Here is a 23,487-nt window from a genome sequence, read left to right as displayed (position 1 = left end):
AGCCAACCAGAGAGGGGAAGGGGAAGAAGACAACTTTCACAGCAGTATAAATAGCAAAGCCCAAGATTATGCACATAAGGTCTGATTTATTTTAATTAAAAAGCTCTTTTAGTATTTTCAATTGTGCCCAGAAGTAACCATGGCATATTAAAGAAGTTTTCATGACATTAGTGAAACCACAGAGCCTCAACCCATTTAGCAAGAAAAACAGGGGCGCCTGGGTGGCGCAGTCGGTTAAGCGTCCGACTTCAACCAGGTCACGATCTTGCGGTTTGTGAGTTCCAGCCCCGCGTCGGGCTCTGGGCTGATGGCTCAGAGCCTGGAGCCTGTTTCTGATTCTGTGTCTCCCTCTCTCTCTGCCCCTCCCCCGTTCATGCTCTGTCTCTCTCTGTCCCAAAAATAAATAAACGTTGAAAAAAAGAAAATTAAAAAAAAAAAAAAAGAAAAACAACAAATCATCAAGCTCATTCTTTTTACCTTTTATTCTCCTGGGAATCACAGTCACCCAATCAGGTCCGCTGGAGTTGATTGGCATTTTGATATTGACACCACTTTAAAAGGAATAAGAAGAATACAAGTTTAGATTTGAGAACATTTACTTTCTCATATGTATCTTCATTTGCAAATTAAAATAACAGGATTTCACAGAACCTTAAGATGAAATATTCTTATAAATGCTACTCAACACAATCAATTAATAAACCAGGTCTCTTAAAATAAGCAGGTTATGTGGATATATAAAGTGAATAGAAATTAAATAGGTTTTTAATTTTTCACCACATAGCCCTGAGAGTATAATCTCTAAAATGACAAATTCTGGTTTCAATTCTTTATTCCCCTTGGACTCGGAAAATGGCTCACACTGATGAGAATGTCCATTCTGTCACTATCTAATTTTCAGATTATAAATCTATGTAGCATTAAATCACAGGTCAGATTCCTTAGGCCTTGCCCAGAACAGAGATGAGTCCTACTAGAGACACTTGTCCCCAGATATGTGCTCTTTCAGGACTTTGTTCACCATTGGTATGGCCCTGTAGTGTCTCTTTCTAAAACATACTCCTCAGTGACACAGATTGTGTTTCACTCACCTTTTGTCTCCAGCACTTAGCACAGGCCCTGGGCTAGAGTCCATGCTTGGACAATATTAGATGGAGGGCTGTGTGAAAAAGTGGGAGAGTGTGGAGTCCAGGGAAAAAGTACTGGAAATTTGGTATAACTATGCCAGAAACTGGGTCACAACAATTACCTCTTACACTTAGGCCAAAAACAGACAAAAAAATAAAATGCTAACTTTCCAAATTCTTGATATGTGAACTTGAATCACAATATTTTGTTTTATCAAAAATCAGTTCAAAAGAGATATGTTCTTAAATAATTCTTAAGCTTCTAAATGAACAAAGGAAAAAAAAGAGAGAGACCAAAAAACAGATAGTACAAAAAACTATGGAGAACTGATGGTCACCAGAGGGAAGGTGGGCAGGGAGATGAGTGAAATCGGTAAAGAAGATTAAAGAGTACACTTCTATTGATTAGCACTGAGTAATATATGGAACTGTTGAATCACAATCAATATTATACACCTGACACTAATATAACACTGTATGTTAACCACACTGGAATTGAATTTTTTTAATAAAATAAAAATGTAATTTTTAAGCTTCTACTATGGGCCCGGCACTGTCCTAGATGTCAGGGATGTAACAATAAACAAGACACACAGCATCTCCTCCTTCAGGGAAATGACATTCTAATAGGGAGACAAGAAACAAGGAAGGAAGGCAGTGCAGCTGACCTTGAACAACATGTTTTTGTTTTGTTTTGTTTTGTTTTGTTTTGTTTTGTTTGCTGCCTACAAGAGGATCATTTCTTTTTTTCAAACATTTTGGAAGTTTGCAGCCATTATTTCTTTATTTTTTTCTTAAACTAACATTCAATCTTTATTATACACACACACACGTATGTATGTGTGTGTATATATATATATATATATATATATATATATATATATATAATTTATTTCATTCTTTCTCATTGCCAAGTAATATTCCATTGTATATATAAACCACATCTTCTTTATCCATTTGTCAGTTGATGGGCATTTAGGCTCTTTCCATAATTTGGCTATTGTTGAAAGTGCTGCTATAAACATTGGGGTACAAGTACCCCTATGCATCAGTACTCCTGTATCCCTTGGGTAAATTCCTAGCAGTGCTGTTGCTGGGTTATAAGGTAGATCTATTTTTAATTTTTTGAGGAACCTCCACACTGTTTTCCAGAATGGCTGCACCAGTTTGCATTCCCACCAACAGTGCAAGAGGGTTCCCTTTCTCCACATCCTCGCCAGCATCTATAGTCTCCTGATTTGTTCATTTTAGCCACTCTGACTGGCATGAGGTGGTATCTCAGTGTGGTTTTGATTTGTATTTCCTTGATGAGGAGTGATGTTGAGCATCTTTTCATTTCATGTGCCTGTTGGTCATCTGGTTGTCTTCTTTAGAAAGTGTCTATTCATGTCTTCTGCCCATTTCTTCACTGGATTATTTGTTTTTCAGGTGGGGAGTTTGGTGAGTTCTTTATAGATTTTGGATACTAGCCCTTTGTCCAATATGTCATTTGCAAATATCTTTTCCCATTCCGTCGGTTGCCTTTTAGTTTTGCTGATTGTTTCCTTTGCAGTGCAGAGGCTTTTTATCTTCACAAGAACCCAATAGTTCATTTTTGCTTTTAATTCCCTTGCCTTTGGAGATGTGTCAAGTAAGAAATTGCTATGGCTGAGGTCAGAGAGGTTTTTTCCTGCTTTCTCCTCTAGGGTTTTGATGGTTTCCTGTCTCACATTCAGGTCCTTCATCTATTTTGAGTTTATCTTTGTGAATGGTGTAAGAAAATGGTCTAGTTTCATTCTTCTGCATGTTGCTGTCCAGTTCTCCCAGCACCATTTGTTAAACAGACTATTTTTTTTCCATTCTTTCCTGATTTGGATATTCTTTCCTGCTTTGTCAAAGATTAGTTTGCCATACATTTGTGGGTCCAATTCTGGAATCTCTATTTTATTCCATTGGTTCTATGTGCCTGTTTTTGTGCCAATACCATACTGTCTTGATGATTACAGCTTTGTAGTACAGGCTAAAGTCTGGGATTGTGATGCCTCCTGCTTTGGTTTTCTTCTTCAATATTACTTTGACTATTCAAGGTCTTTTGTGTGAACAACATGGCTTTGAACTGTGCAGCTCCACTTATGCATGGATTTTTTCAATAAATGCAGTACAGTCCTGTAAATGTATTTTCTGTTCCTAATGATTTTCTTAACATTTTCTTTTCTCTAGCCTACTTTACTATAAGACTACAGTATATATAATACATACAGCATACAAAATATGTGTTAATCAACTGTTCTTATCAGTAAAGGTTCTGGTCAATGGTAGAATATTAGTAAAGTCTTTGGGAAATCAAAAGTTATAGCAGATTTTTGACTGTGCAGATGGTTCGCACGTCTAAATCCTGAGACTTTTAAGGGTCAACTGTATGTTTAGAAAATAGTTTAAATAAGTTACATTTAGGAGAGAACATGACTTTTAAAATTTTTTTTTCAACGTTTATTTATTTTTGGGACAGAGAGAGACAGAGCATGAATGGGGGAGGGGCAGAGAGAGAGGGAGACACAGAATCGGAAACAGGCTCCAGGCTCTGAGCCATCAGCCCAGAGCCTGACGCGGGGCTCGAACTCCCGGACCGCGAGATCGTGACCTGGCTGAAGTCGGATGCTTAACCGACTGCGCCACCCAGGCGCCCCGAGAACATGACTTTTAAAACAGCACAAATAAACTGCTTTCGTGGGAGAGCTTTAAGATAAGGAAAAGAAGAAAATTTGCCCTTTGAAATTTTCCTGTAAAAATGTTTAACCTCAATCTGGTCACGTAGAAACAATAAAGCAGCAAATCAAAATTAAGGGACATCTACAAAGCAGTGACATCAAAACCTTAATGTTGTGAAAAACATGCTAGAGGGGGCGCCTGGATGGCTCGGTCAGTTGAGTGTCCGACTCTTGGTTTTGGCTCAGGTCATGATCTCTTCATGAGTTTGAGACCCACATCTGGCTCTGCAATAGCAGGGTGGAGCCTGCTTGGGATTCTCTCTCTTTCCCTCTCTCTCTGCCCCTCCCCTGCTCACACTGTCTCTGTCTCTCTCAAAATAAATAAACAAAAAATCAAACAAACAAACAAAAAAACACAAGCTAGAAACCTCATCCAAATTAAAGATTAAAGAGATAACTGAGGGTGCCTGAGTAGCTTAGTCAGTTGGTTAAGCGTCTAACTTTGGCTCAGGGCACAATCTCACATTTTGTGAGTTCGAGCCCCGCATGGGGCTCTCTGCTGTCAGCACAGAGCCCCCTTCAGATCCTCTGTCCCCGCCTCTCTGTCCCTCTCCTGTTTGTGTTCTCTCTCTGTCTCTCCCAAAATAAATAAATAAAATTTAAAAGAAAGGATAACTAAACACATTGTAAGTAATCATAGGTTAGATTAGTTAAAATAAAAATGACAGCTATAAAGGACATTATTGGGACAATCAGAGAAACTTGAGTACGGACTGTATATTCAATAATAGTATTGTATTAATGATAAATGCCCCAAGTGTGATAAATATGTTACAGTTATATGTTGGAGAAAGTTCATGTGCCAGGAGATGCATACCCATGAGGTGCAACACCATGTTGTCTGCAACTTACTCTCAAATGCTCTGGGAAGGGGGATAATTATACATCAACAGACATATATATAAACACACATACAAAGAGAAAGAGAGAGAAAGCAAATGTGGCAAAACATTAACAATGGTGAATCTAAGTTAAAGCTATATGGATGTTCATTTTTATTATTCTTGCAGTGTTTCTAATGATTTGAAAGTTTTTTTAAGCACAAAGTTAGAAAAAAGAAAATATGAAATGATGCTAAAATATATGGGAAGCTTTTCATGTGAGAACCTCATTCTTTCAAAAAGCCTTCCTTTATATTAATAGAATCTTTTAAGCAAAGTACTGTTGTTCTTTCTAAAACCAACATTTTTTAGGAGTAAAGAACAAAGATTAGATCACCTTAATTGTCCAACTGTTATTTAGAGAACCAAAGACCAAAGCTAAGCTTAATCCTTTCTGAATTAAGCAATGCTATGAGCCACCAAGGAAAAAAGGTAAAAATGGGTATCAGCTTAACATATTCAGGCCATGAGCTCAAAAAAGCATACCCAAGGACACCTCAAAAAATCAATTTCAATCTTCTTCTTTTTAGTTAGCTGATGTAAAATTTCAGAATTCTAATAAACAATGCAAGAAAAAAATCAGTAGCAGAACTATCAGATGTTTGATTCCCAAAAATGTTACCTCAAGCAACATCTTATCAGCAAACTTCTAGGTAAGTAGAATTTCTTAATGATTCTACCACAAAGTGCCATCAGTCAGCCTCATCCAGGATGTGCAAGTAAGGACAGAGACATAATTATTTCATCCTTCACAATTCACAGGTGTTTTCTGGTTTTAATGGTAGGATTTAGTGTCAGGAATATTCTTAAATTTTACACTTACTCTCAAATTTTTCTCCCACTGTTTTCCACATGGAATTTCAGTAAGTTATAAGCTGTGCTTCCTCTTTTTTGCTAAGCCACTAAGGAGACTGACAACACAACCCTAAAGGGGAAGAACTGAGCAGTCTTCACACACAGGCAAAAAGTACACAGACCTGAAATCATCTGCTCACCGTCATTGATAAATAACGTGTCTGAAATTGAACCCAGGATTAAAACTAAAGCTAAAGTCCTTGTATACTCAGCTACACGACAAACTAGACAGTTTTCTGAAGAACAGTACAGTAAATACATTGAATAGTGCTCCCTCTGCTGGCATCTAAGAGCATCCCTCTAAAAGCATGGCATCAGTCCAGCAAACATGTATTTAAAACCGATACGACCAAAAGCAGACTCCAGAAATGAAAAATCAGAGCTTTGTTTGAGAAGCTCCTACATACGTTATAGTAGGAACATTTCCCTCACTGAGTAAGAAGTGGGCATAAAACATAAAATTTTTACGGTTGCCCAGAGGTACTCAACAAAACTACCTCTCCACCAAGGAGTATTTTTAAGTATTTATTTCAATAAAAAAATAAAAGGCATTTTTACATTCTGTCAAGTAATTGGACTTTTTGGCCATATGGATTTTATAATTTTTTTCCTAAGGCATGCTATTTTACTTCAGAACTGTACGAAATGTTGAAGAAAACATTTAATCCATACTGATCCCATACATTCCACTCTGCACATTATTCCGCATTTTCCGCTGAAAAAGTTTTAGACTTATGTTCCACAAGAGAAATTTGTACACAATAATGCAAAAATTTCCCTAACTGTTAATTTAAAAAACATAGTTTGCCGTGATATTCCTGGTTTCCCATGTTTACCGTTAAGTCAACCCAGCAATGTTATCATATTCATAGTCCTTTTCCTATCAGTATATGATTTTAACAACTGATAATATGTCACTTAAAAATGTTTTTAAGAGAAACGGGAACCCTCTTGCACTGTTGGTGGGAATGCAAATTGGTGCAGCCGCTCTGGAAAACAGTGTGGAGGTTCCTCAGAAAATTAAAAATAGACCTACCCTATGACCCAGCAATAGCACTGCTAGGAATTTATCCAAGGGACACAGGAGTACTGATGCATAGGGGCACTTGTACACCAATGTTCATAGCAGCACTCTCAACAATAGCCAAATTATGGAAAGAGCCTAAATGTCCATCAACTGATGAATGGATAAAGAAATTGTGGTTTATATACACAATGGAATACTACGTGGCAATGAGAAAAAATGAAATATGGCCTTTTGTAGCAACGTGGATGGAACTGGAGAGTGTGATGCTAAGTGAAATAAGCCATACAGAGAAAGACAGATACCATATGGTTTCACTCTTATGTGGATCCTGAGAAACTTAACAGGGACCCATGGGGGAGGGGAAGGAAAAAAAAAAAAAAAAGAGGTTAGAGTGGGAGAGAGCCAAAGCATAAGAGACTGTTGAGAACTGAGAGCAAACTGAGGGTTGATGGGGGGTGGGAGGGAGGAGAGGGTGGGTGATGGGTATTGAGGAGGGCACCTTTTGGGATGAGCACTGGGTGTTGTATGGAAACCAATTTGACAATAAATTTCATATATAAATTTAAAAAAATGTTTTTAAAGTTTATTTATTTATTTTGAGAGAGAGAGAGAGAGAAAGCCCAAGCAGGGGAGAGATAGGAAAGAGAGAATCCCAAGCAGGCTCTGCACCGTCAGCACAGAGCCCAAAGCAGGGCTCAATCTCACAAACCGTGAGATCATGACCTGAGATGAAACCAAGAGTAGGCTGCTTAACTGACTGAGCCACCTAGGTGCTCCTGAAAATTTTTTAGCTTATTAGACATGAAGATAAAACAGTGTTCTGACTACAAGACCTCTTGTCACCCTGTTCTTGGGCGATGTTTTTCATCTGTTCTGTGAATAAGTGATCTTTCTTATATAGTTATCCATGTGCTATGTAGTTCTGAAGTAAAACATAAATCTGAGGGTAAAAGGTCTTTAATTTGAACTAGAAGAAGCTCTAAGCTTCACTTTCTAAAAACTATTCACAAGGGGGCACTGGCTGGCTCAGTCACTGGAGCATGCAACTCTGGATCTTGGGGTTGTGGGTTTGAGCCCCACGTTGGGTGTACAGATCCCTTAAACATTTTTAAAAATCTAAAAATACTTTAAAATAAATAAATAAAAATAAAAACTATTCACAAAATATAAATATTTATTTATTTTCCTATTCGCTACTTCTCCCAAATAGGGCCAACTTCAGAAAGTTATATAAAGCAAATAACCAAAACAAGAAAGTCTTCTAAGTGGGATGATGTCACCTAATTGAGACAAAAACAGTGGAAAAGGACCTTAAAATTATCCCCTGGAACAAGAAACACCTACCTCTGGAAGAAAGCAGTCTCTTCAGCAGTTAGGAGGCCCTTCAGGTATCCACCTTTGAAATGGTTAATTCTGCTACTGCAAGGGAGCTTCTTTGGTTTGAAGCAGAACCAGGGCTCTCCAGTGTAGACATCTGTAAAGTTACACAGGGGAAGACTCCCAGGAAGACACACATTGCACTCAGTGGTTTCAGAAATTCTTCCTGAACGGAAGAGACTCTTGAAATAGACTCTGTGTGGTTTCTCTTCCTGCAGGCGCTGAAGAACTCTGATCCCCTCAGTGGGGTGGACCAGAGATATGGACACTTTAACTTTGCCTGGCCAGAGCAGAGTAAAGAAGACCTTGTAAAACCCATTCTGGTAGTCTACCACTCTGCCCACAGCCCCTGCCTGCAGCTTAGGGGAGTGGATCCTGGCCTGCAGGTAGTCTCCACCATACTTCTTGGGCTTTCTTTGAAAATCCTGCACATGAACCAGCACTTCTAGCTGGCTTCCCACCTTGAAGAAGGCTGCGGAGTTCAAGATAACAAAGTAGCTGGAAGAAGGGTCAGTGCTCTTCACAAAGGGGAATGGACCCACATCAGGCACCTGCCACTGTAAGGCAGCCAGCAGGGAGTCCTCCTCCGTGCGCTCCCTGCTGGACAGAGCTTGATGCTCATAGCCACAGTAAGGATTCCGGCTAATTCTTGTCATCTGGGAGGAAACAAACTGTCCACTGCTGTCGATGAATGTGGCTGAAACAGTCTCATGGTCCAAGTACTGAAGACAGAAACATAAAAACAGAAACCACAGCTATAATAAATTTCCTTATATCAGCCAAATATATCTCTGCTTCAGTTTAATTTTAATAAAACTACTTGGTATGACATTGTCTCAAACCCAGAGCTTACTAGTTTAACAGGGCTATCTTATTATAACACAGTGACATCAGGATGAGGAATAAAGTCATAAAGAGATCTCCACACTGTGGATCTCACCTCTGGGAGCTCAATCAAGTTCCTGTAATAAATATCAGACTTCCAGCAAAACAAGAAGAAAAGGAATCATTTTGAAATATAATAGAGCATTCTGTTCTTCTTAACAAGGCCTGCCCCCAAGAGAAACTATTTTACCAGAGCCTAATCTATTGGGGTTTTATCAGAACTTAACCAAACTGGGGTAGGGAACATACCCAGCTCCAGCCCATTCTAACCATCTATCCAACTTAAAGAGTGTTGGGGAGGACTGAGAAGCACTTTTGAAGTTCACAGCCCCATACCAAAGGCTCCCTAAAGGACTGAGAGTCACTCATAGGACTATAAATCGCTTCACCTCCCTCACACCTCACCACTAAAAACTTATTTATCAGAGTTTCCTTTACCCAGTACATCATGTCCAGCTTTCAACAAAAAATTGTAAGACATACTAAAAGACAAAACACATAGTTTGAAAACACAAATAAGGCATCAGAACCAGACTCAGCTATGGCAGAGTTGATGGAATAATCAGACCAGTAATTTAAAACAAGTATGATTATTTGACAATAAATTATATACAAAAATTTTTAAATAAAAATAAAACAAGTATAATTAATATCTATAAGGCCTCTAAGGGAAAAAGCAGACAACATGAAAGAACAGATAGGCACTGTAAAGACAGAGATAGAAACTCCCAGAAAGAATCAAAAAGAAATGGCAGACAGCTGAGAGGATTTTTAGGGAGAGAAAATACTCTGTATAACGCTATAATAATGGACAGTTATCATTACACATTTGTCTAAACCTGTAGAATATACAAAACCAACAGAGAATCCTAAGGTAAACTATGGACCTTGGGTGATGATACGTCAAGGTAGGTTTATCCTTGGTTAAAAAATGTACCATTCTGGGGCACCTGGGGGGCCCAGTCAGTTAAGCACCTGACTCTTAATTTTGACTCAGGTGATGATCTCCCAGTTGGTAAGATCCACCCCACACTGACAGTGTGTGGAACATGCTTGGCTTCCTCCCTCTCCTCTCTCTCTCTCTCTCTCTCTCTCTCTCTCTCTCTCTCTCTCTGCCCCTGCCCACGCTCACTCTTTCTCTCTACATAAATAAATAAATAAATAAATAAATAAATAAATAAATAAATAAATAAATAAACAAACAAACAAACTTAAAAAACAAAATGTTTACTGTTCTGGTGAGTGACATAATAATGGGAGAGGCTCAACAATAGCCAAATTATGGAAAGAGCCTAAATGTCCATCAACTGATGAATGGATAAAGAAATTGTGGTTTATATACACAATGGAATACTACGTGGCAATGAGAAAGAATGAAATATGGCCTTCTGTAGCAACGTGGATGGAACTGGAAAGTGTGATGCTAAGTGAAATAAGCCATACAGAGAAAGACAGATACCATATGGTTTCACTCTTATGTGGATCCTGAGAAACTTAACAGAAACCCATGGGGGAGGGGAAGGGAAAAAAAAAAAAAAGAGGTTAGAGTGGGAGAGAGCCAAAGCATAAGAGACTGTTAAAAACTGAGAACAAACTGAGGGTTGATGGGGGGGTGGGAGGGAGGGGAGGGTGGGTGATGGGTATTGAGGAGGGCACCTTTTGGGATGAGCACTGAGTGTTGTATGCAAACCAATTTGACAATAAATTTCATATATTGAAAAAATAATAATAATGGGAGAGGCTAAGCATGTAAAGGGGTGAAGAGTATGTGGGAAATCTCTGTCATCTTCCTACAATGTAAGCCCTGACAATCATTTCTTTCTATTTTGTCATGCAAGTGCCTGACTTCAATTCCACTTCAAAGACAGCTATCTCAGTAAAACACACTGGCAGTCAAATGACTAAAGAGCCAGGCTACCACCTCCCACACAAGGCTCCTTTGCTTTAGAGATCTTGGTTGATTTAGATAACTGACCATCCCCTGTGCTTTAAATTCCCACTCTTATGTTTTAAATTCACCAATAAAGAATGAACCTGTGAAACCCCATGCCCCTACCCATGGACCCCAAAAACAGCAGAACCCCAAGCCCACACTCTTTTCTTTCTCTACCCATGACCTCACTGTGTGACCCCAGGTGTGTTGTATACCTTCCAGGACCCATGAATAATAAAACCTGTTGTTTTTCAAAGTGTCCTGCTGGCAGTCATAATAAGAACCATGAGGACCAGTCCAGAACAGTGGTAATCAAGAGGCTGAAACTAACAGAAAAACATTTCTGGTCAATTTTGCTTTAAACCTGCCAGAGACTCATTTTAGACCTAAAGACACCTGCAGATTAAAAGTAAGGGGGTGGAGAAACACCTATCATGCAAATGGGTGTCAAAAGAATAGAAAATCCAGTCCTAGTAGCAATACTTATATTGGACAAACCAGACTTTTTTGTTCTTGTATTGTTTTTATATTGCTTTGGTACAGGGTAGTGTTCCCTCTATTCCATTATTCATAAGATTTTGATAAAGATTTCCATTAATTATTATTGTTTTTAATGATTGGTAGATTTCACCAATGAAACCAGGTGGTCTTGAGCTTTTCACTGCTGGGAGATTTTTTTATTCCTAATTCAACCTCCATTTTTGTTATTGGTCTAAGAAGATTTCCCACCTCTTGGATTCAAGATTCATGATTCAATCTTCGTAACTTCCACATTTTTTAGGAATTATCTGGAGTTTTTTCTTCTAAGTTATCTGATTTTTTTAGTTTATAATTGTTTATAGTAATCTGTTATCACACTATTGATTTCTGTGGTTATCTGTTGTATTGTTTTCTCTTCCATTTCTCATTTTGGTTTTTGAGTCCTCTTTTTTCTTAGCTAATGTAATTAAGAAAATTACCAACTTTGTTCATTTTTTGGAAAAATTGGTCATTACTTTCGATGTTATTATTTATTCTGGTCTCTTATTTATTCCTGATTTTTCTTTATTATTTCCTTCCTCTACTAAATTTCAGCTAAGTTTCTTTTTTCTAGTTCCTTGTGGTGTAATGTTGTTTACTTCAAATTTTTTTCCTAATATGAGCATTTATAGCATAAAATTCACTCATCTGCTTTTGCTGCATCCTACAGGTTTTGGAAGGTTGTGTTTTTTTTCCTTTTGTTTCGAGACATATTTTGATTTGCCATTTAATTTCTTGTTGGGCCAACTGCTTGTGCAGTAGCGTGTTAATATTTACATATTAAAATTTAGTATTTACGTTGTAGATTTTGGGGGGTTGCTTAGGTGGCTCAGTCAATTAAGCATCTGACTTTGGCTCAGGTCATGATCTCGCAGTTTGTGGGTTCAAGCCCCACATCCGACTCTGCTGACAGCTCAGAGCCTGGAGCCTACCTCAGATTCTGTTTCTCCCTCCCTCTCTGCCCCTCCCCCACTCACATTCTGTCTTTCTCTCTCTCTGTCTCTCTCTGTCTCTCTCTCAAAAATAAACATTAAAAAAAGAAGAAATACATTGTAGATTTTTCAGCTTTGTTTCATTATTCATCTTTAGTTTGTACCACTGTGGTTGGAAAATATACTTGGTATGATTTTAGTCTTCTTAAAATTGTAATGTTTGTTATGTCTCTTTTTATGTTATTTAACCAGAGGATTCTTCTATGTGTGTACTTGAAGAAAATGTTATTCTATTTTTCTTGGATGGAATGTTTTATATATATCTTTTAGAGCCATGTACTCTAAAATATGCTTCAAGTAAAAATGTTCTTGTTGAAAAAAATAACTTTAAGAGGCTACTCATTTAAAATAAACTATATCAGGGGCATCCGGGTGGCTCAGTCAGTTAAGTGTCCTATTCTTGATCTCAGCTCAGGTCTTGATCTCAGGGTTGTAAGTTCAAGCCCTGCATTGGCTCTGTGCTGAGCATGAAGCCTATTTGATAAATAAAATAAAATAAAATAAACAAAACAAGACAAAATAAAGCATATCAGAGGGGAGATGGGTGAGAGCGTGGGTGAAACAAGTGAAAGGGATTAAGAGAACATTTATGATGATGAGTTCTGAGTAATGATGTATAGAATTGTTGAATCACTATGTTGTACACATAATATAACTAATACACTAATTAAAACTAGTATAACACCGTATGCCAGCTATACTAAATTAAAATTTAAAAATAATAAAAAAAATTCTGCTTTAAACATAAAAGTTCTCTTAAAAAAGTCTTCAGGGGACACTTGGCTGGCTCAATGTAGAGCCTCAAGCTCCCCACCTATGCCAAACAAACTCCTCAAGCTCCCCACCTATGCCAAAACACTTCAAAATCTTATACACGGCAGGGGCACCTGGGTGATTCAGTCAGTTAAATGTTCTACTCTTGACTTTGGCTCAGGTCATGATCTCACAATTCGTGGGATCAAGCCCCATATCAGGCCCTAGGGTTCTCTCTCTCTCTCTCTCCCTCTCTCTCTGTCCCTTCCTGCGTGTGCTCTCTCTCTCTCTCAAAATAAATAAACAATAAAAATAACTTATACATGGTAAAAAATAATCCCATACAAGGTAAAAATAACCCCAAAATATATAAGGGATTTTTAATCCTTTAGAGTTCTCAGACTCTGTATTTTTTTCCCTTTCATTCTACACTTACATACAGACATTTTCAGTTGAAAAGATTTCATTAGGAGCCTTTATTTTAAAGGAGAACATGGTAGGGGGGTACCTGGGTGCCTCAGTCAGTTGAGCATCCAACTTCAGCTCAGGGCATGATCTGGTGGTTCGTGAGTTCGAGCCCATGTGTTTGAGCCCTGTGTCAGGCTCTGTGCTGACAGCTCAGAGCCTGGAGCCTGCTTTGGATTCTGTGTGTCCCTCTCTCTGCCCCTCCCCTGCTCACACTCTGTCTCTCTCTCAAAATTAAACATTTTAAAAAATAAGAAAGAAAGAAAGAAAGAAGGAAAGAAAGAAAGAAGAACATGGTGTTATTTGTTAATTTTAAAAAGTAATGGAGGAAAACAAAAATGACTTTGAAATTTTTCCCTTAGCAGAGTTGACATCAGCATGGTAACAGCCTGATACATTACTTCTTTTTGTCCCCCTTTCAACAGTGAATTAGGCATTCATCCACAAACAAAAATGCCTTTATGGGAGTTGTGGGAAACAGCACCATATGCCAGGAATCCAGAAGTCTCGCCCATATGTGCATCTGGTAATAGGCAGACAGACCTCAGCACAGGCTGCCAGTGAACTTACACCAACCCCGCTCGGCCACAGTTGGGAGGAAAACCTCAAGAGTACTGACCTGGGCAGATCCCAGTGAATGAGGAAGAACCTGTGGAAATCCAGCATTCCCTAGAGGAGATGCTAGTATGCCACTGGTGATGTAGTGGAGGGGTTAACAGGAACTCTGCCAGTGCTTCCCCTCCCCCAACACAACACAGTGCAGAGGCTGAACTATCTTCCAAGAGGGAAAAGGAGAGTGGAGAGTTAATGCTCAGCCACCCTTGCTGAATGGGATGCTGCTAAAAAAAAAACCATTTCTCTCTAGCAGCACCCAGAGTACTGAGTCTAGTAGGAGGGAGGAGATCAGGAAAAAGGCAAATAAGAATATCAAAGGGCATTGAAAGGATGCAGGTCCTGCTAACTGCTGAGGACTTTAGCAGAAAGTCTGTCCACAAGCCTATGGGAGAATCTCACCTGACAATCTCCCCACCAAACCCATGAGGCACCCCCAACACCCTGAGTGCTAAACTCACACCTCCCCCAATTCTGCCATCAGCTCTTCGCATACCCTTCCACGTGAAGTGGAAAGTGTAAGTCTGATAAATGAGTGTTATCAGAAAAATAAACTAGTATCTCTGGGCAAAGAAGAAACCAGAAAGCTGAGTTACAGTGCCACCTTCTGGAAAACAAAAGAAATTAAGAGCGGCTAGCCTACTGGGTTGTAAGAATCAGAAGAGAAAAAAGCTTAGGAATTATGCCATATGAAGAAGGAAAAATGTGGGGAAGGTGTATCCATGTAAGAGTGGAGAAAACCCCAGATATCATAGGACCAACAAACAATTTACCCCATCTGAAGGCAGATAGTATAAATTTGAGGAAGTGTCTGCTACTTTAAATGTAAAAGCAGCAATGCAAATCTACAGGAACATGAAAAATCAAGGAAATACATTATCACCAAAAGATAACAATAATCTTCCAATAACCTATCTCAAAGGCACAGAATTTAACACCATCTGATAAAGAATTTAAGGAAACTCAACAAACTGTAAGAAAACCCAGATAATTCAACAAAATAAGAAATCTACAGAGAGAAATCATAAAAAAGAAGCAAAAAAAAATTCAATGAATGCAATAAAAAATTCAACAGAAAGCATCTACAGTAGAGCATCTCAAATGGAAAACAGAATAAGCGAACTGGAAAATTAAACTTTAAAATAACCCAATCAGAAATGAACGAAGAAAAAAGAATGAAAAAGAACACAGACAGCTTACATGATCTATAGAATGATGTTAAATGTACAAATATTAGAATAATTGGGATTTGAGGAAGAACAGAGAGTGAAAAGGGGTCAGAAAGTTTACTTAAAAAGATAATAGCTGCCAATTTTCCAAGTTATATGACCAAGTTCACAAAGCTAATAGATCACCCTAATATCTCAATGCAAAAAGACCTTCTCCATGACACAATATAATAAAACTGTCAAAAAACCGAGAATCCTGAAAGCAGCCTGAAGAAAAGACTATAATCTGCAAAGGAACACCCATTTGGCTATCAGCAGATTTCTCAACAGAAACCCTACAGGCCAGGAAAGAGTGAAATGACATATTCAAAGTGTTGAAAGAAAATAACTGCCAGCCAAAAATACTGTATCAGGGAAAGTTAGCTTTCAGATATGAAGAAGAAATAAAGACTTTCCTAGACAAACAAAAGCTGAGGGAGTTCATCACCACTACATCAGCCTTACAAGAAATGCTGAAAAGAGTTTTTCAAGCTGAAATGAAAAGATACTAATTGGTGACATGAGAACATAATAGTAAAAATAAATATACAGTCAAAATTAGAAAACTCTAATTCTATAATAGAATAGTGTGTTAGCCACTTAACTACAGCATTAAAGTTAAATGGAAAAAGTATTAAAAGTAACTATAGCTACTGTAATTTAATGAACACACAATATAAAAAAGGTAAATTGTGACATCAAAAATATAAAGGGAGAGAGTACAAGGGTGGAGCTTTGTATACTACTGAAGTTAAGTTGCTGTAAGCTTAAAATGGGCTGCTTTATTGAAGAGATATTTTATGTAAGTTCCATGGTACTCACAAAGCAACACCATAGAGAAGATTCACAAGAGAAAGAAAGGAAAAACCGAGCATACCACCATAGAAAAACACCAATTTACAAAAGAAGGCAGAAACATAGGAAAAAAGAAACTATGAAAACACAAAACATTCAGAAAGCACTTAATAAGATGGCATGGTAAGCCTTTACATATCAATAAATACTCTAAATATAAGTAGATTAAATTCACCAGGCAACAGGCAAATAGTAGCTGAATATATTTAAAAAAAAAAAAAAAAGACCCAACTATAGGCAGCCTACAAGATACTCCAGATTTAAAGACACACACAGGCTGAAAGCAAAGGGATGAAAAAAGATAGTCCATACAAGTAGAAACTAAAAGAAAGAGGGAGTGGCTACACTTATATCAGACAAAATAGATTTTAAGCCAAAAACAGTAACAAGAGACAAAAAAGGTCATTATATAATGATAAACAGGTGAATTCATCAAGAAGATATAACAATCATAAACATATACCGACTCAACATCAGAACGCCTATATATTAATCAAATTCTAACAGAACTACAGGGAGAAAGAGAAAACAATAAAATAATAGTAGGGGACTTCAATATTCCACTCTCAGCAATGGACAGATCATCCAGACAGAAAATCAACAAGGAAACATTGGACTTGAACCATACATACATTAGATTAAATGGACCTAACAGACATTTATAAAGCAATCCCTATCAAAATTCCAATGGCATTTTTAATAAAAAGTAGGAAAAACAGAGTTTGTATAGAACCATAAAAGACCCCAAATAGAGCAATCCTAAGAAACAAGAACAAAGCTGAAGGTATCACACTTCCTGATTTCAAACTACACTACAGAGTTATAGTAATCAAAACATGGGCACCTGGGTGGCTCAGCTGGTTAAGCGACTGACTCCTGATTTCGGCTTAGGTCATGATCTCATGGTTCATGGGATACAGCCCCACACTGGGCTCCACGGTGAACATAAAGACTGCTTGGGATTCTCTCTCCCCTCTCTCTCTCTGCCCCTCCCCCAGCTTGTGCACTCTCTCTATCTCTCTCAAAATAAATGAACAAGCATTTAAAAAAACGGTATGGTACTGGCATAAATACAGAATAGAATCAAATGTCCAGAAATAAACCCTCACATATTGATCAACTAAATTTTTAAAAGTAATCTCTATGCCCGATGTAGGGCTCAAACTCATGACCCAAGATCAAGAGTCACATGCTCTACTGACAGAGCCAGCCAAGCAACCCTGGGATCAACTAATACTTGACAAGAGAGCCCAAATACTTAACGGGGAAAACAGTCTCTTCAACAAATGGTGTTGGAAAAACTATAATCACATGCAGACAAATGAAACTAATCCGTATCTTACACCACTCAAAATGGATTAAAGACTATGTTATACATGTCTTTGATATGTATATGATATTATGAAATCCTATGGTCATAATCATATTGCAATATATAAGTGTATCAAATCTACACACTGTATACCTTAAACTTACATGTTATATGTCAACTATATCTCAATAAAAAGAAAGAAAAAATTTCCCTTACCTACTGATTACCTATTAGGAAATATTCCAGCCTCCCTCTCTTTTCAAGTTGTTGTAAGGATATAACAGACCATTAACGCATGCTCACAACACCCCCTCTTCTCCTTGCTACCCTTTTCCTCTCTTCCTTTCCACTCTTACTCTTGTTCCTTGGGTAGCCACCCCAGCTATTCAAGAGCAGCCAATGTCAGGATACAAAATCAATAGACAGATATCCATTGCATTTCTACACACTAACAATGAAGCAGCAGAAAGAGAAATTAGGAAAACAATCCCATTTATAATTGCACCAAAAATAATAAAAATACTTAGAAATAAACTTAACCAGGGAGGTGAAAGATGTACTCTGAAAACTATAAAACACTGATGAAAGAAACCGAAGTCCACACAAACACATGGAAAGATACTCCATGCTCATGGATTGGGAGAACAAATATTGTTAAAAGGTTCATACTACCCAAAGCAGTCTATGGATTTAATGCAATCCCTATCAAATACCAACAGTATTTTCACAGAACTAGAAGAAATAATCCTAAAATTTGTACGGAACCACAAAAGATGCTGAATAGCCAATGCAATCTTGAAAAAAAAAGAACAAAACTGGAGATAGCACAATCCCAGATTTCAAGATAGACTGCAAACAAAGTAATCAAAACAGTATGGTACTAGCACAAAAATAGACACACAGATCAACAGAACAGAACGGAGAGCCCAGAGATAAACCCACGATTACTTGGCCAATTAATCTATGACAAAGATGGCAAGAATATGCAATAGGAAAAAGTCTCTTCAACAAATGATGCTGGGAAAACTGGACAGCTACATGCAAAAGAATGAATCTTCTTACACCACACACAAAAATAAACTCAAAATGGATGAAAGACCTAAACGTAAGACAGGAAGCCATCAAAATTCTAAAAGAGAGCACGGGCAGTAATTCCTCTTAAATTGGCCATAGCAACATTCTTCTAGATACATCTCCCAAGGTAAGGTAAACAAAAGCGCATGTAAACAACTGGGAATATATCAAAATAAAAAGCTTCTGCACAGCAAAGGAAAACAATCAATAAAACAAAAGGACAACCTACAGAATGGGAGGAGATATTTGCAAATGACAAATCTAATAAAGGGTTACTACCAAAAATATATAAAGAATTTATATAACTGAATACACAAAAAAACAAATAATCCAACTTAAAAGTAGACAGAAGACATGAACAGACATTTTTCCAAAGAAGGCATACAGATGGTCAACAGACACATGAAAAAGATCCTCAACATCACTCATTATCAGGGAAATGCAAATCAAAACCATGATGAGATATGCCCTCATACCTGTCAGAATGGCGAAAATCAATAACAGAAGAGACAACAAGCATTGGCAAGGATGTGGACAAAAAGGAACCCTTGTGCACTGTTGGTAGGAATGCAAACTGGTGCAGCCACTGTGGAAAACAGTAAGGAGGTTTCCTCAAAAAGTTAAAAATGGAATTACCATATGATCCAGTAATTGCACTATTGGGTATTCACCTAAAGAAAATGAAAACACTAATGTGAGAAAATATATGCACCACTATTATGTTTACTATAGCATTATTTACAATAGCCAACATATAGAAGCAACCCAAGTGTCCAAATAAAGAAAAATGAAGAAAGAAGAGATGGTGTGTATGCGTGTGTGTGTGTGTGTGTGTGTGTGTGTGTGTGTGTAATGGAATATTACTCAGCTATAGGAAGAATGAAATCTTGCCATTTGCAACAACATAGATGGATCCAGAAGGTATAATGCTAAGTGAAAGTCAGTCAGAGAAAGACAAAAACCCTATGAATTCACTCATATGTGAAATTTAAGAAACAAAACAAAGAAAGAAAAAAAAACAAGCAAAAAAAACAGACACTTAAATATAGAGGACAAACTGGTGGTTACCAGAAGAGAGCTGGGGAGGAGGGGAGGGGGATGAATGAAATAAGTGAAGGGGATTAAGAGAACACTTACTGGGATGAGTACTGAATAATGCACAGAATTGGTGAATCACTATATTCTTCACTTGATACTAATATAACAATGTATGTTAATTATACTGGATTTTTTTTTAATTTTTTTTTCAACGTTTTTTATTTATTTTTGGGACAGAGAGAGACAGAGCATGAACGGGGGAGGGGCAGAGAGAGAGGGAGACACAGAATCGGAAACAGGCTCCGAGCCATCAGCCCAGAGCCTGATGCGGGGCTCGAACTCACGGACCGCGAGATCGTGACCTGGCTGAAGTCGGACGCTTAACCGACTGCGCCACCCAGGCGCCCCTGGATTTTTTTTTTTTAAAGACCAGCTGATTGACCCAAGCAGCCTAATCCAAGAATCACCAGATACTTGGGGCTGAGCCATGTGAATTTTTTTTTTAAGTAAGCTTCACACCCAGCACAGAGCCCAACACAGGGCTGCAACTCATGACCCTGAGATCAAGAGTCAGATGCCTAACTGACTGAGCCACCCAGGTGCCCCAAATAGTCCTTAATATTAAAGCCAGCCAGAATCAGGTTTCTTGCAGCCAAAAGTCCTAATAAACTGGTATTGTTTTTATAATCAGAAAAAACTATATATATGTATATATATATATCAATGAATAAGAGGAAAAAACAAATAAATAAATGCAGGCCATGCTCAATGAGAGCTTATCAGAGAAATAATGATTCCCTCTACAATCTTTAGCTGGATATTGCTATATACACTTTATGTGATATTTTTACTTAAAACTGAGTGTGTACTTTTTAGAAAATGCTGAGATACTCTAATTGCATGAAAAGTATAGTCAGGACCAAGATGCATAGGATGGAAAGGGGATTAAGGGAGGGCAGGTTGCCAAGCTTCAGAGGCTTTCCCACTCCTCATCCCCACCCCAAGCTTCTTTGTCAGTTCTCATCACAGTAATAAATTGAACAGTTTAAAAGCCATGACAATATTTTCGTCTGGGACAAGATGACTCTTCAGACAGGGAAAATGTTTTACTGAACTCCAACAAAAGACCTATTTGCTATTTTCAAGGTAAGAATTGTCTTAATCAATGATTACTGCTATCTCCCCTCCCTTAGGGCTGAGTTTGTTTGTGTAGATAGAGCTGTTAGTTACCATTCAGTCCAGAAGTTTTCAAGAACTAAAGCTGGACTATTATGGGAATTTTCTCACATGCCTTCCTGACTGTCATATTAATGATGTGAGACTCTGGCCTGCCCTCTCAAGTCTCTGTCCCTTCTCCTGTCTCCTCACTGAACCTAGACCCATACAAGGTTTTCTCTATTTGTATACCAAGGCTGTTGAATGTGGTAAAACACACACACACACACACACACACACACACACACTCACTCACAAAACCAGTGAAGGTGAGTGCCATGCACACCTCTGGTCTTGAAAAGTTACTGCCCCTGTCTATCTCCCAACCCTGTTCTCCAAGGCCCTACACACAAACCTGTTGGGCAGCACTCTCCTCCTTCCACCCTCCACCTCCTCTATGGGCAAGAACTGCTTCAATGTCTTACCCTCCAGCAGTGAATGTATCTACATTGCCAACTACCATGATATTTTTCCTTCTTAGCTCAGAGAAAGGAGCACGGCTCTCCCTACATACTTAATACTGCAAGAACAACAAGAACAAGAGAGACACAATATACCGTGTCTCTCATCCTACAGAGTTATATGCTCCACTTGTGTTCTAGATCCCATTATCTCCTCTCCTTGGCCCATTAATCCTTCTCCCCATACCCCCCAGTTTTATTTTTTTAATAAATGTTTATTTATTTTTGAGAGTGTGAGCCAGAGAGGGATGGCGGGGGGAGGGGCGGTAGGGACACAGGATCCAAAGCAGACTCCTCACAGACAACAGAGTGTGTGAAGTGGGGCTTGAACTCACAAACCATGAGATCATGACCCAAGCCAAAGTCGGACACTTAACTGAGCCACCTAGGCGCCCCTCCCCTCCAGCTTCTTAATTATCACTTTCCCCTCAAATTCAAATTCCTTAGACTTCAACTTCCAGCCAAGATAAAAAAACAGTAAGATTTACCCTTCCACCTGAAATAGCTTTTTTTTTAAAGTCCAAAATATATGAAACAATGGTTTTCCAGACATTGGACATCAGACAACAAATGACAAAGATGCCTGAAAGGAAATGCAGGGGGTGATCCTTTGCTTGCACCCTTGAAAGCATTTCCAGGCTGCAGCATGGAGAGCAGAACCCAAGTGGGGCCTGGCCAACTGCTCAAGTTGAAGAGATGTGGCCGAGTCTTGAAAGACCAAGGTGAATCCACAGGACAGAGTGACAGGAGGAGAGGTACAGAGTGAGAGAGAGAGAGAGAGAGATCTTGGGAGATCTACAGAGGGTCCCACTTGCGTACTTGGCAGAGTACTGGAGGGCACAAGTGCATGATGAAACTCCTGGAGGCGGAATAAAAAAACTACTTGAAAGCATGAAAGACAACAGTAATCTGAGCTCCCACAGGGCCCAAATGTTTGGGGACACAGACATTCAATCTATAGCAAAACCCAATAAGCAGAGAAACACCATGATTACGTTGGACCTGAGAAGTACCACAAGCGAACAAGACAGACAGCAGCATCTTATACAGAATCACTCCATAAATTTTGGTGTCCTATGAATCTGTGCAGTGAGTGGCAGAGTGGGGGAGGGGGATGCCGCTAAGTTCCTTCTCAGCGCCAGGCAGTTGAGGGGGTTCAGGAAGACACAGTCTCTGCCCTTGTGTGATAGTCTTCAGAACAGACTCATCAACTCCCTCCTCTGAGACACTTCAGCTCTTTGCTGGGAGTCCGCTAAAAGGTCCCCTCCTTGAGTAAGCTTTCCTTCATCTCTCTAAACTGCTACAGAGTAGCCTGCTTTCCTATCTTTATAGTACTGTTCACAATTTCAAATTATCATTTATTATTACTGTATGATTATGACTACTCATTATTTTCTCCTGTGCACACTGAGAATATGAGCTCCATAAGTGAAGAAACCATGTCTCTCATCTTCATCACTGTACCTTTTGTGACAACACAGGATATAACCACTGAAGGGACCCAAACCCTTACTGAGAAAATGAAAACAAAAGCTATGGCCTGGGTAAGTTTTCTGATGACCAACATTTCCCAGGCTACTTAGCCCCAAATCCTTAATTTGGTTACCTTAGTCATGAAGGAGAATACGACATACTCACCTCCACCTGAGTAACATTGATGACCAACACCACCACCATCAGCACTGCAAGCAGGCAGCAGAAAAGCCGTAGTTTGAAGAAATTGATCCACATTGTCTGGCTGTGTCTTGATCACCCATGGCTGACGCCAGGCTACCTCCACTCCTCAAAACTCCATTTCCTTGTTCTTCTGAGCTGCAGATAAGCTTTTAGTTTAATTTGCTTCTTTTCTGTTAGTATCACAAAGAGTTCTTTGTACAGAGGAGAGGCTGGGGTTGATTTAAGAAGCACATTTTTCTTCAAGGGACTCCTTCAAAGAGGGGAGATGAGAACACAAATTACCAACTGCAACGGTCTCGGGTGGCGTAAGAGGAAGGACATGACATTTCTTCTTCCTTAACCTTCTCAAAGGCCCAGAGTCATGAGGAGAAAGCAAAGAGCCAGAGCACAGTGAGATCTGTTCCATATCCAGACAACTTGCTCAAACCCAACCCCAGGCTTCCATATAAATACAGTGATAGTTGTCCTGCAACC

The 23,487-nt window shown here is 38.7% G+C and overlaps 1 protein-coding gene across 3 annotated transcripts in view; it reads right to left on the bottom strand.

Moving 5' to 3' along the window:
• The window catches only part of NXPE3 (neurexophilin and PC-esterase domain family member 3), a 44,370-nt gene that overhangs the window by 14,405 nt on the left and 6,478 nt on the right, over positions 1 to 23,487 (bottom strand). For 2 of the 3 annotated variants that reach the window (XM_040484395.1, XM_040484396.1), the window contains exons 2-4: positions 22,975 to 23,263; positions 7,982 to 8,736; positions 478 to 551 (exon numbers count right to left, since the gene is read on the bottom strand). In XM_040484395.1, coding sequence (XP_040340329.1) covers positions 478 to 551; positions 7,982 to 8,736; positions 22,975 to 23,067 — 922 coding nt within the window. In that variant the 5' untranslated portion in view covers positions 23,068 to 23,263. The remainder of the gene's footprint in view (positions 1 to 477; positions 552 to 7,981; positions 8,737 to 22,974; positions 23,264 to 23,487) is intronic. The other variant, XM_040484397.1, reaches the window with a different exon arrangement.

The sequence above is a fragment of the Herpailurus yagouaroundi genome, unplaced genomic scaffold (genome assembly GCF_014898765.1).
Source record: "Herpailurus yagouaroundi ecotype Mexico unplaced genomic scaffold, PumYag 162, whole genome shotgun sequence".
NCBI classification, from domain to species: Eukaryota; Metazoa; Chordata; class Mammalia; order Carnivora; family Felidae; genus Herpailurus; species Herpailurus yagouaroundi.
Note: the sequence above shows the minus strand (reverse complement) of the source record. Positions and strands in the feature narration are given on the sequence as shown.